Below are 15112 nucleotides of genomic sequence, written 5' to 3'. Positions count from 1 at the left end.
TTAGAGGGATTAGTGTGTAATTGTATCTATTATATATTCTCATGTAATCTGCTATTATCAATCACAAATACAATACGTGGGTTTACCAAGATTAACTCGGGCATTGGACACATAGGTTATTTCCGTCTACTCTAATTTAAAAAATTAAAAGGTAAATAAATATAAATAATAGATGGACCCCACCTCATGACTTCATCTCCATCACCCACCCCCACGGCTCTCTGCATTCTCTCTTCACACCTTTCTCTCTACCCTTCTCCGAAAAACACCATCGGTTTCGTTTGGCCACATATCTCATCATTGTCATTGAAAAAGCCACCACTCGGTCCTAGAGTCGTCAGAAAAATGCATTGTCTATGTATTACCGCGATCCAAATATATTTTTTGGTAAGAGTGTTTGGATATAAATTGGGGAGGTGATTATGTGATTTTGAATAATAAGATTCGGATTATTAGTTGGTTTAAAATTAGTTTAGATTTTATTTTATTATTTGTAGTATTAATAATCATATAATTAAACAATAGGGTTGGTTTTCTTCAGGAGCTTCAAAAAAGTTAAGAATTTTTTGAAACTCTTAACAACCAAACATTTTTAAATTTTTTAAAATATATTAACATTATTTGAGAGTAGTTTATTATATTTTATATATAAATTTTTTATATTTTATATATAAATTTTTTTTTATTACATATATAAATCACAAGCTTATGTAATAATAAATATACATATGTGTAACAAAAATTTAAATATATGTAAAATCTAATTTGCATAACTGTAATCATAAATATAAAAGTGATAAAAGTACACTCAAATAATAATAATAATAATAATAATATACAGTTTTTTTTAATATGCTACATACAACAACAATTAGTTTGCTCACTATTGGCTTCAAGCCCAAAAAGGATAGAAAATGAAAACTGATTAAATAGTTGAGCCATTATATTAATTTTAAAATAAAACTGATTAAACTTTATTTATAAAAAGCCTAAATATTGGATTTTAAGTTCACTTTTGAGTCATAACCAACCCAACCGGATAATATTACTCACTCATCATTATATCATTTGATAAAACATCTTTATATCATTTAATTTGACAAGTTGTTAATATTTAATTAGTGGTCTTTAGACAAAAAAGTATTTAATAATAAAATACCTATTTTTATTATCTTGATGTGATAATATAACCAAATTCTAGTCATCTCAATGATAATTATACTTGTGCTCCAAGCATATGCATTATTTATTTGCACATTAATTTATATTATGTGAATTATTTTCTATCCAATATTAGATAATTTTATAACATTATTATTAGCATTTAGCAACATATGTTTAGAAAAACAAACTTAAAAAAATAAATAAATAAAAATAAAAAAGTAAAACAAAGCTTTTGTTATAAAACAATAAACTTTATATATATTTATGTAACAACAATCTCATATAAATAAATCCAATGAATCTTAGTTTACAAATGCATAATCAACAAACAAGAATAATGAATCATTCCTTACTCTACACTTTATACTCCCCCCTATATCTAACATTCTATTTCTTTTAAACAAAAAAAAAACATTAAGAAATTGAAAAAGAAACTCTCTGGTCAAAAGAGTCAACCTATACATTTCAAATTTACATAAAATACATACATATATAGGGATGTTCACTAGTTAACAAATTTTAGTAAAAAACCGCAAGACCACATATACACTTATACTTATTGTTTTAAACGTGGCGCGTTAGATGATTCTCTAACCCTCCTCTTAACTTTCATGCAGTGTACACAAATGCATATGCGGTTTTCACATTTCTCTACTTAAAAATTGTTTATGCATTGAATGCATCCCTGTATATATAGACATGTGCACACACACATACTTGTATATATATAATGGGTGCATTCAACACATAACCAATTTAAAATAAAGGAACTGTGAGAACCGAATAAACGCTAATAAGTTAAAGCAATATGCACAAGTGTTTATGTGGTTCTTGTAATTCTCTACTTAAAATTTGGTTGTGTATTGAACGTCCCTCACATGCATATATATGGATGTGCATGCGGTAAATTTCATGTTTAGATGTTATTAATTAACGACCGGTTTTTGCACGTTTCATGCCACTTGTATTGAAGGGTGACACACTGCCACTTGGTCCGGGACTCTCTTCTTTGAAATTTGAATTTAGCATTGCGAGTTCTCGTAATTGCTGTATTTTGATATAATCTTCAGATTCATCCTGTAAATAAAAAAGAAAAAATAATTGGATGGTTTGTTAAAAAAAAAAAATAATAATAATAATAATAATCGGGAATACAGGCTCATGTCGGTATGATTCTCTTATAAAAATTTCATCCATTTTGAAGTTATAAAGTAGCCCTTTTGACTTTAAAAGTCAAAAATCACAAGAAATGATCTATTTGTTTATATTACTGATGCAATCATACTTTAACTGTATGCGCGAGCTAATATCAATAAATCATCAGAAGAGGAACCATGTTAAACAGCTAAAAAACTGTAGAGAACCTTTGAAAGTTTGACTTATTCAAAGTCAATGACACAACTAATAAACCCTTCCTGCATTTTATCAAAAGTATCCTGCATTTTTCAATTTGACTTTTGACTTTTTGTGGTCAAGTAGAATACTTTATAAATGCAAGATTTTTCTGCAGTTTCTATATTTACAGGGGCATTTAGGTAATTTACTCAAAACTTATTAAAAAATAACAGATATACAAATAAGTCATAAAGACAGTATTTAATTACTTAATGAAATATTGATCAACTTTGACATTTTAGTTTATGAAATGATCCATTTGTTTAAATAGAGACATTTACGCAAAGCAAGTTTGACTTTTTTCCAAGTTCAAATGATGCAATCAATAAATAGTGAAGACAGTGATTTATTTATAACAAAAGATATCATACCACTGGTTTGAGTAATTCTTGAATAATTTCATGTGCCTGCCTCAACCTTATATCAACAACGTTTGCAGGTAAATCGGCCTCGATTAATATGTGAAGTGGCTCGTTTAAATGCTCATAGCCCGGTCTTCCCCTTAGCTTTTCTTCCTTTAATGTGCAACATATAAATAGTCAAATATAATATTTAAGAAACACATTACTGCTAGCTAAAGAAAGGACTAATTGCATAAAAAGGTAACCAACTTTCGGTCCAATGTCTAGTTTGGATAGTCAATGTATACAAGTTACCGGTCGAAATGCTGACATGGCAAAATACTATATTTTATTCAAGTGACACTATCAAGGTTGAAAACTTCCATGAACCCAAAGCTTTTAGAAAGTTAAGATTTTTGTGGGTGAAAACTGAAGAAAAAAAAATAAAATTTAAAGCTCAAGCTCAGCTCGTTTATTATTTACTAATTAAATTATATACATTTATATATATATATATATATACAATTATTATTATTATTATTATTGTTCTATAGATAACTATATAAACAACATGCTCGTTTACTTGAGCTCGAAAAATGAAACTTGAGCCTGCTTAGGCTCATTTATGAAACAAGGTTATTTTTAAGTTTGTTTAAGCTCGGCTCGATTCGAGCTTTTAGCGAGCCAGTTTGTGTAGCTCACAAGTCTCTTCGCTCTAGTACTTACTCTGTCCTAAATATGCATTAACTGTACATTCCTAAAACGTTTGCGATTCAGAAGGGTAAAATTGTCATTTATCTATTATGAAATGCATTAACTATATTATTCCTAAAACCATGTGGACCCTTATTTTGGGATAAAAGGAGTACCTTTTATGCAATTTATGCAATTAACATCTTAAAAGAAATCTTGAATTTCAAATATAAACTAGTATCACCTTATCAGGATCCTTGATTGACCCTTTTCCTCGAATGAACACACGACAACCCGTTGTAGCTTCTATACGTTTTAGTGAATTGCCTCTCGGTCCAAGAAGCCGCCCAACAAAGTTAAACTACATCCAAAAATATGTCATTAAAGCATTTTCAATTGTTTCATTTATATGGTATGATCATGGTCTCACTAGATTTTAATATTATGGAAATAAATCCTTTTATGAAAGCTTACATTGGGATAGGAATCAACCGGAATCTCAAACCGCACGATTCTCTTCACGGTGAATGAACTTGGGCTAGCCGGAGCTCCTTGCCAGTCCATCGACATTCCATGGGTCCCACTTAACCTCTATATGACATGACAAAATAACATTAGTAAATAGTAATTCATTTTATTTTCTTTTGTGGACTAAAGTACTAAACTTATAAATTATGACAATATAAGCAGTTTGGATAAGTAATCCCATGCACCCTCAAAACAACTTATTGTTGTATCAAAACACAAAAGGCATTGCTTAGCATTATGAGCATGTACATAATTTACCTCATTAATATATGTTCAAAATAAATTTTCACTTAACGCGTCAAATATGTTAAACCAAACATTTGCACCCTAGTTACCGGTTCATTCAACATTGAAATAAAATCAAGTCATAGAGTTTATTATATACTTACCTCTTGTGGAAAGCCATTCCAGCCACTAATATCCGGAGAAGCCATGGGGCTCGGGCTTCTATGTCGCAACCTATCAAGCTCGCTAAACCCTTGGTTTGCCATGCCAGACACCCTCAAGATTTCTGAACAAGAGAAAAATAAGTTGATGGTTAAAGTAAAAAGTTACTTTACTGATCACTCCTTTCGTTTGTAATAGGTCGGTCATATGACTAGTCAGATGGGTTCGGGTCATAATGAGTATTTTTTGTTTGAACAGGTTGCGTTGACGTGGACACTTATCGTATTATATAATTTGAATGAATGGTTTAGGAAGTTTTATGCATTGAAAATACACTTTAGGTGACTTTCAATATTTCATGTGACCATTTATTTTTAAGCTTTTTATGTCTTGATTTTACCCATTTGACTTACTAGAGATAAAACATGTTAGACCACTTTATATATAAAAACGGGTCGTAATTGTCACCTCTAGTCATAATCATACAAGTACGGATTTGAGTACAGATAATTTGAGCCTTGAATAGTTTTATACTCCTATTACAAGGCTCACATAGTCATATAGCCATATGGCAATAATCTAACAATTTCAGTTTGCGGGTTGCATTAATATCGTGCACAAATAAACGAATATATCATAACGCGCACCATTTAAACGGTCTAATAGTCATGTTACAATAAGCATATTAACCAAACAACATTATACTTCAAAAGGTTCAAAAGGTAGATAGAGTAAACTGCGGTTTTCGTCTTGTTCAAATATGCGGTTTTAGTCCAATAGTTTCAAATTTGCGATTTCCGTCCCTGTGGTTTCATTTCACATGCAATTAAACCCGAATTCATTAACCCCGTTAAGATTGGTCGTTAAACCCATCAGCGTGCCCCTCACGTGAGGGACAATTTTGTCCTTTTTCTCTCCAAATAAACCTCAGTCCTAATTCGCAAGCCCCTCACGTGAGAGGTTGAGGTGTATTTGGAGAAAAAAAGGCCAAAGCTGCCACTCACATGAAGGGCACATTGACGGGTTAACGACCATACTTAACGGGATTAATGAATTTGGGTTTAACTGCAAGTGAAATGAAACCACATGGACGAAAATCACAATTTCGAAACTATTGGACTAAAACCGCATATTTGGACAAACCACTGGGACGAAAACCGCAGTTCACTCAAATAGATATTAGTGTTCTTTAGTTAGTTCAAGAATTAGGGGTGTTTCATGGTGTTTGGATATAGTCAAACTTTATTGTGATGATTTGATTATCTAGGAGTCAACTAACAAGTTGCATATTATTTGATCATCACATCTTCAAATACCAACACAAACACACCTGATTAACTAGTTCTGATCACTCATATCATAGTTAAACAACATAACAAGTGAATCTACCTAAATAATAATAATAATAATAATAATAATAATAAAAACAAACCTTGATTCAAGAGTCTGGTGCATATAGGAAGAACTTGAAGAAAAGGTTGTAGTTTTTGATGTTCAGCCAATAACTCAGACAAATATTGACTGAAAAACATAAGAAAAAACATCATATGAAACATATAAACATCAAACTAAAACAGAAACTGAAGTTAATATTAATATTAAGGATTCAGAAACAAACCTATCAACATCTACATGAGTTCTAACTTGTGGAGAGACTGTTCTTGCTGGAGAAAAGTTTTGATTATACAAATTTGACATGGATTTTTGACCAAAAAATATGGTGAAGAATAAGAATAATAATTGAAGACAAGGTTTTATTTTGTTGATGATATTAAGAGGGGGAGAAAACAGAGTCCAGAAAGATCTGTCAAGTTGAGCAGAAAATTTGAGGCAATTATTTCCTTACTTATTTCAATTTGAATATTAGTTAAATATATAAATATAGAATAATAATAATAATAATAATAACAATAATAATAATTATTATTATTTTTGTGGCACGAAGGTTTTTCAATGGAGCCTCAAGTTCAATACTATAGACAACACCTTAGAGGGCATAACTTAATGAAGGCTTCGTGATTTCTAGTTCGATTATCAGTGTGTTCGGGTTTTATCACCAGCGGTCGGCCTTCGGGCCGAAGGATTTTTCTGGAACTGAAGATACTTGGAGGCGTATAAGGGACATGTACGGCTGGGTTAGACTAGCTGGCGGTGGACTTTTGCAGGGGAGGCTTGGAGGGTGTGCGAGTCGCACCATCGGTCCAGGCACATAAGTTTCGTGGCACAAACTTTTTTTATACATATTACATATATTTGTTTTTGGGTGTTAACAAAAAAGTTATTTGCAATTGTTTATGAGACAATAACATGCTCATAATGGTTTCTGCTTATAATAAATCGGTCGATAAAAGTTTTATCTATGTACGCTAGCGAATAAAAAATTTCACTAAGGCCTAGGGTCATTTTTATTTTAGCTCGGCCGATATTTAAATTCTCAAAGACGATCCTAAATTTTTGAATTGAGTCAACCCATACGGAGTATCTAGACATTTCTCCATTTGAAAAATAATAATATTAATTTTGTTTGAAAAAGTTAGCATAAAGTTTTGATTGATACTCTGTTTTAAGGTTAAAGGACAAAAAGAAATCAGGGAGGCAAGTATTCCTTCTCTATTCTCTTGCAGACTTCTATAATTTGCAATTATTTAAGAAATGTTTTTTTATTTAAAATATTGTATTATTTTATTATTTTTGTTGTATAGAATTATTACTTTAATCGTTAGAGTTCACATGTTTTTTGTTTCCTTGTTGGCAGAACATATCATTGATGTTGTTATGTTTCATGAAAACAATGTGTTTTAACTTAACATGAAAGTTAATGTATAAAAATATTAAACCAAGTCAATTTTAAGAACAAGTGTTATGGTATTATGGAACGTAATAATTTAATATATTATTAAATCATGCCTATGTGGAAACTAATTATCCAAATAATTTGTTCACAAATATATACATACAGAAAAAGAATAATCAAAATATTTGTTCTTAAGCATATTTTAAAGTAAATACTTAGCAATAAATATACCCAATAGGCAAACATATATTCATTAATTAATATATATATATATATATATATATAAAGTATTGTGTAATTATGATTATATGGAGTTTTATTGTAGAATACTAAATTACTGAAAGAAAAAAAAAGCAAGACTAAATTTTTTTTAAAAGTTATCAATAGTTTATACTTTTAAAATTTGCATCCTTACATATAAATGTGGAAACATAATCAATACATTTTATTCTTAACATAATAACAGTGAGAACCAATTTGCTGTTATTATTAGGTTTATTTTTATAGGTGTTTGCTGTTATTTTTTGTTCGTATTTGTTAATTTTTCTATTATGGAACGCTAAAAGTATTTGTTGATTTATATTTTGTTGTTATTATTATATTTTTCTTTTGTTGTTATTATTTATGTTCTTGATTTTGATTCTTTTGTTGTAATTTTAGGTTTTTTCATTTGTTATTATAGATAAATGTTTATGTAGATCGCTATTATAGTTGATATTGTTTCTTACGTTCTTATTTTTTTTAAATTGGTATTTATTCCTAAGTTCTCATGTTAATATTAAAATGTACATAAACTTTTCCCTATGCTTCTAAAACTTGAACGTGTGTAAATGAATAATTTAACTACACATATTTACACGTACAAATTGTATACATAAACAAAATATATACATACTTTTCTAATTCTAGGAAAGGCAAATAACATTATATTTTTATCATTTTTTTTATTTTAAAAGTTAAAAATGATTAATAATTTTGTTTAAGTCTATTATGTTACGTGTAGATAGATCTATCCATGCAAATCATATTTATGTAAACTTTTTCTTTCATTCAAGGTAAAAGTGAAAGAGGCAACATATTTATGTGGTCAAAGAAAACAAAGTGGGTGGAGAGTCAAAAGTGAAGGAAGAACACGTGTCAAACATGCAGTGGGTCCAGAAGACAGCATGAGTAATTGATGTGGCCAACGGAGTTTGAGCTGGAATTACAATTACAATTACAGGGTGGCCACCCGACACCAACCACCATTCGACGCCGTTTTGTCCCCTTATATACCATGCTCTTCCTAGAAAACATAATATATATATATATATATATATATATATATATATATATATATATATATATATATATATATATATATATATATATATATAAGGTTTGGATCAAATACAAATGAAAATTAACGTGTTAAACGTGAGAATCAAATAGAGTAATTTTATATACAAGTAGAATAATTATCATAGAGTAATTACATAATTACTCTACTTGTATATATAATTACTCTACTTGATTCTCACGTTTAGAACGTTAATTTCATTTATACGTTAACTTTCACCTATATATATATATGAACGCGTCTACTGCAACCGGTTGCTAGGAAACTTCGAAAGACTTACCATCCACATACAACTCGTCTTATTAGTTATCTGAGTTCAAATCCTAAAGCAGTGGTGTACTTTCTCATTATGACATACACTTGTTGAAATCAAATCCGTAGAAAGTTTTTACAAAATTCTCGTCATATTCATGATTCGAACCTTGGTATATCTGCATCTGCATCTGCATCGCCTCACACAAAATCATTGACCTAATATATAACTTATTTCTATTCATAGTTTTTTTCCTTTATAACAAAAATATGATTTAGGACCCCACGCTACGTGACGGGACTATTAAATTGAACAAAAAAACATAATTAAAAACGTTAAACCATAAACTCGCTGCAAGTCGACGTGAAGTCAGTCTGTATCAAGTTACGACATTGAAACTAAACAAAAGAAATAAACCGGTCAATGACAAAACACAACTTATCTATGTAGAACCAAAAAAACCGGCACGTTACAGCTGCGGACCATACAAATTCGGTTAGTGTCAACAGTGCCAACACAAATTCGTAAACATATATTAGTAAGCCAATAAAAATATTTTAAAGGCGATATATCAAACATTGAAACATGCATACAAAACCGTGCGACGATGGGATATTTTAAATCGTGAAAAAAGTTTTGGTCAATGTAAAGACGAACTATATAAAATATGAAAGCAAAGTTTAGGAAAATCGTTTAATGGGCAAATAAAACATGTAAAGCCTACACTTGCCCAACTTTTGTTTTTAAAAATATAGTTAAATATTTTAGTTAGTTAAAAAAAATCAAAATAAAGAAAGTAAAAACCATTATTTTTATTTATAGAATTATGGTTGATGATTTAGTAGTTACAATATTTTTTTCCTTTGTACCCAATGCAAACGTTTATTATTTGATCGTCTTGCTCATGTAAAACTATATCATGATTCTTTCTTGATAGTTGATAGTGACTGATACCCAGTTTAAACGTTTATTTATTGACCGCCTTGCTCGTTTAAAACTATTGTGTTTTTCATACTATCATGTATATGTGATAGAAACATGTTAGGGAAAAACCAATTGTAAAGTGGATTCAATCAAATTGTACACACTTTTGTATTACTTTGTTCATAATTATGATAGTTTGGATGGTTTGGTTTTAAAGTTTTAGGAACCGAAAAATATTAATGGGTTCATATTTAACCTATCATAATCCTAACATATGATTTAGTTGGATATTTACTCTCTTAGGATTTTTTTTCTGTCATTTCTAGTTAATTAATAATGATAAAAAATATAATTTTTTTATGGCTAGATTATTTAATTTTATAATATATTCTATTTTAGTATATATTCAAATATATATCAGAAACAATTATTATTGTGTAGTCATTTGAGGGTATCCAATGAATTTTGTAGGGGTTGCACCATACCACAAAATATGACATATAATCTTCCATTGAGGGTATCCAATGAATTTTGTAGGGCTGCTCTATATACTACAAAATATGACATATTATATAGCATGATATAATCATATGATGCATGTTGGACAAATATAATGGCATACAAAATAAAACATCACATTTTTTTAAGATGCTCTTTTTGGTCATCAAATTAATAGTTCAAAAGTGGAAAAGAGTTGAGAATACAATCAAAGTCCAGGTAATACAAATTTATATAAGGTGTGTTACATAAACTTAAACTTTCTTTCCATATTCTATCTCAAGTCAAGATAATAAGATAGTTAGACATGCAGTGTGACACCCCGTGTGTGTGTATGTGTGTGTGTACATATAAGTACACATACGATGATACAAACATTTGTGACATGAATACTAAGTTGAACGACTCGTTTGTGACTTTGGAAAAGTCGAGAGATCAAAGCTACCAAAACTATAAATACAAAGTTTAGGGACTAATATAATACGGGTCACATTATCAAGTGCACAATTTTAACTCGTCGTATAAAGGTTATGCTGGTCGTATTGCTGCCAAAGTGCCAAGATGTGTTTGTGACTTCTGCCACGTTATAGGCTCTTATAGCACCTCAAACACGATCAACCCAACCGACAACTAACCGCCTTGAATGAAGTAGTATCAATTTTGAGCACAATCAAACCCATTCCTTTGCATCTACATACCCATATCAGACTTGTAAAGAAACTTATTTAAAATAAGAGGGAAATCCAAGAGTAATTGTGTTAATGAAGTTTTCTAAGATATTTTTGCTGAAAAACTTGAATATGTGGTCTTCTCCTTAGTGTAAGAACCTAACACCTAAACTCGCAATCTTTACATGTTCCTTGATTTCGAGTGATAGGAACTTGATGGATCTTACGTGCAAGATGCATGTCGGTAGATCCAAGTCAAAACATAAGCCAAGCGGGCTAGTCGATTTTAAGCTCTATGTTCATCCTAAGGTGTTACTTAAATCATAAGCCTTGGTGAGGTTAACCAAGATGATAGTAGCATAACAACTAAGGACGTCAATCGATATTAAAGTCTTATGAGAACTAGGATTAATTTTACAATTAATCTAGTTTATTAAGTCTTTCGCGTCACTAAGATCTGCAAATTAAGTGTAGAGCTATGAATCTACCTACTTGTAATACACATTAAGTCATTAACAATCGAGGCATATGCGCTTGTAGTTCAGTACCGCTACCTGCTCAGGTGCATGGTTAAGCTTTGCACCGAGTATGTGTCCATATGAAAGCATACGTTCTTGGGAGTAAACGACAGTGAAAGACGATTGATTTGTTTATAGTTTATGAATGTTAATACGCTACAACGTGTTGCCTTATGAGTCAACCTGTCGTGAACTCACCGGTTTATGCTAACATACATTTGAGTGCGTATTTTCAGATTAGCGACGGACTCGAGGGATTACTAGAAGGTCGGTAATATCCTCGACTCGGATTTTATCTTTGAAACCTGTAACTTGATAGATTCCCACGTTTACGACTGGTTTTGAGAAAGATTCTTGTTGTGATGATTAAGACTCGAAAACTATTCGTTTTACCTGTACAACCGGTCACCTACAACCCGACTGCAAGGTCGGGTGTGACATTTAGACTGCTAACACAATTTATAAACCAAATAATCCATAAGCAAGACGACACGAATAAACATACGTCTTTGTTAAATGGTGCTCGGTTTTTATTATTTATTCATGCAACTCTCATCTTCCATTTCTCTTCTTCATAATCCTCTCATTAGAAGAACAGATATTTGCAGAAGAACAATCGAAGAAGATGCAGAGTAAAACGAAGAAAAACGAAAAGAAAAGGGAAGATAGTGGCCTTGCAGAGCGGGGAATTCATTATTCATCATGACGGGACACCATTCAGCAGCATCATCATACACAGCGTGGTGTTCTCCAGGCACCGGTGGTCCACCACAGCACGCAGCGGAGTGCGTAAAGGGAATAATATTAGACCACTAGCAACAGACAACTACAGACAAAGGTGACATTTGCCAATGACAATTGACAACCACCACACTCTTAAAGCCCATCTTTGATGAATTTGGGGGATCTTGTCATGACCCATGGGCACAAGTTGGTGGGCCATGATCCACCAACTTCCAATATTTCATTTAAATAACAAAAACAAATATGAAATTTGCTTAAAGTGAGTATATCCATAAGGCTGGGGCTACAAAATGATACGACTTGCGCCATGCGGCGCCCAATCAACAAATAGAGGGTTTTTGTTTTAGGGGTCTAATGGTGTTGTAACTCACATATATATATATATATATATATATATATGTGTGTGTGTGTGTGTGTATCACACACACAAACAACTATAATAATAATAAAACAAAAGTGATGAAGGGCGACAAGAATTCAACCCCCCCACCCACACACACACACCACATTTCGCCCCTTTGTCGGTTGGGGGGGGGGGGGTTCACCAAATAATCATCCCGTCGCCTTGTTTTGTCGCCCCACTACGGCCAGCCTAAGTCCATAACTTTTTGTGACATTTAAAAGGTAATGTTGAGACTAAAGTTAATGACAACATGATGAAAAGTGGTGTGAAAATTGAGTGTCCAGGTCATACTTGCATGTGTGAATGTGGTTGCAAAAAGCATAATATCTTTTATAATTACTCTTTTAAGGCCTTTAAAGGAGTGGTTGCACTAAAGTGATATATATTATATCCTTTACAACCCATCACCACTGTCTAATTAACCACTTTAGTCTTTGCAGCAAATCTAACACAAACATTATTGCATATTTCAACTAAAAAACTAAACACAACTTTATCCCAAAAGTAAAAACTATTGATCCCGGGTTAACGTCACAAGATTCGTTACGAAAGGTCAAAAACGAAGAAATAAAAGCTATCGTGAACTATGCAAGAAATGTTGTTTTGAAGTTAGAAATGATCATTTACACGAAAACTCGAAAATATTACCAACAAATGAATAAAAAACATATGAAAACAATTTATGGGACGTACTCTGTTTCGAGAGTCGGTTGTGTCCTTGTGACCATAGCTGTTGGTGCTTTCATGCCACCAACCATGGTTGTATGCAGCGGCTCACCGCTCTCAGCAGCCCGTTCCATTTTACGAGTCTTTTTCCTCTTATTATACCCTCGAATTGACAATGCCAAGACTGCTAGAAACACCAACACACATCCGCCAACTGCAGATATTACAGACCGCCATACCCTAGAATCAGTTCCACCATTTCTGTCTGGTTTAACAGCTTCAGATGTTGCAGGCGGTACTAATGAAGGAGACATAGAAGGCGGAACCGATTTTGAATTTGATTTTGCTACAATGGAGAAATGCCCTTGTTTGAAAGTGAAGCATCTGTTACCAGACACTACACTGGTGAAGTTAACATGACCATGAAGGTCAACCCAGACACACATCGGGTTCGACCCATTCGGTGCAGGTTTGACCGACCCGAAGTCTATAGAAACAGGTTCTTTAGAAGCTCGGATTTCCAGTTCAGGTCGATTTCCAGGTGACACATCAGTTCCATCGTAAGCAAGAAGGCCTAATACAGGAGTCAGATATATGTACCCCGGTAACGAATAATATGTTTCAGACCGATTTCCTAAATTCTGGTACACTAAAACGAGCCGTTCAACGTACGGTTGCGCGATAACACCAATCGAGATTTTAAACTCTTTATACATCGGAACTCCTCTAGCAAACAAGCTACCGGTTCTGAGTCTTAACGCGGAAATTTGAACCCCGGTTAAGTTTTTCGGGACGTCTGCGTCGTATGAAACGCCGGTTTTCGGATTAACAAGTGCAGTATAAGCATAATTCTGAAGAACTGCATCTAAAACCCTAGCAGTCTCTATTTCAGTAATATTATCTGACAGAGACTCAATTACCGGCCACGATAACGTGATTAACAGAATCAGCATTGTAAGAGCTTGACACTTAACCTCCATTGTTGCATCAGTGAACAAAATGTACTCAATTCTTCAAACACTTCACAATTTTTCGACAATTATGGATCGTAAACCCCTAAGTGAGCTTTGAGTCGCAAAATAATGTGAATCAACAACGAATTACTGGCCAGTGGCCACCACAACGTAATTAACAGAATGAGTATTGTAGCAGTTCGAAATTGTTTCGAATACTTAACCGTTTTTCGATAACATCGATCGTAAAACCCTAACCAAGCTTCGAATAGCCTATTGCGAATCAGCAACGAATTAGTGGCCACAATAACAGCAGAAACTGAAGCTCCATCGATGCAACAGAATGTACTCAACTCTTCAAAAACCTAACTGTTTTTCAACAATTATCGATCGTAAAATCCTAAACGAGCTTCAAACTGCATAATAACTAATTAACAGAAACTGAAGCTCAATTGATACAACAGAATGTACTCAATTCTTCAAAAACCTAACCGATTTTTGACAACTATCGACCGTAAAATCCTAAACGAGCTTCAAACTGCATAATAACTAATTAACAGAAACTGAAGCTCATTTGATACAACAGAATGTACTCAATTCTTCAAAAACCTAACCGTTTTTCGATCGTAAAAACGTAAGTGAGCTTCAAACTGCATAATAATACGAATCAGCAACGAATTAGTGGCCACAACAACGTAATAAACAGAAAATGAAGCTCCATTGATGCAACAGAATCTAATCAGTTATAATCAATTAACAATTATCGATCGTAAAACCCTAAGTAAGCTTCTAATTGCATAATAATGCGAATATCAGCAACGAATTTGTAGAATAATACCTGAAA

General features: G+C 32.3%; 2 protein-coding genes across 3 annotated transcripts; both read right to left on the bottom strand.

The window, feature by feature from the left end:
- Nucleotides 1–1451: 1451 nt before the first annotated feature.
- On the bottom strand, nucleotides 1452–6350 carry LOC143611534 (KH domain-containing protein At3g08620-like). Of its 2 annotated transcripts, XR_013149787.1 has the most exons (8): nucleotides 6127–6350; nucleotides 5941–6029; nucleotides 4511–4632; nucleotides 4068–4184; nucleotides 3838–3954; nucleotides 2931–3074; nucleotides 1789–2241; nucleotides 1452–1752 (listed from the first exon to the last, which is right to left on the bottom strand). XR_013149787.1 is itself a non-coding variant. In XM_077085729.1 (7 exons), exons 1-7 carry the CDS (start codon nucleotides 6204–6206, stop codon nucleotides 2095–2097), a joined length of 816 nt encoding a protein of 271 aa, XP_076941844.1. In that variant the 5' UTR covers nucleotides 6207–6350; the 3' UTR covers nucleotides 1452–2094. The 2 variants fall into 2 exon arrangements, 1 of the variants encoding a protein (XP_076941844.1); XM_077085729.1 differs by having other exon boundaries at nucleotides 1452–2241.
- A 6499-nt stretch (nucleotides 6351–12849) lies between these two features.
- LOC143611540 (uncharacterized) lies at nucleotides 12850–15112 on the bottom strand. The gene has a single exon (XM_077085741.1). The coding sequence runs from the start codon at nucleotides 14293–14295 to the stop codon at nucleotides 13330–13332; it is 966 nt and encodes a 321-aa protein (XP_076941856.1). The 5' UTR covers nucleotides 14296–15112; the 3' UTR covers nucleotides 12850–13329.

This window comes from Bidens hawaiensis, unplaced genomic scaffold, assembly GCF_021521415.1.
Source record: "Bidens hawaiensis isolate Kalapana, Puna unplaced genomic scaffold, B.hawaiensis_p1.1 tig00031487_1, whole genome shotgun sequence".
NCBI lineage: Eukaryota > Viridiplantae > Streptophyta > Magnoliopsida > Asterales > Asteraceae > Bidens > Bidens hawaiensis.
The sequence above is the reverse complement of the archived record's forward strand: the minus strand, read 5'-3'. Positions and strand labels throughout refer to the sequence as shown.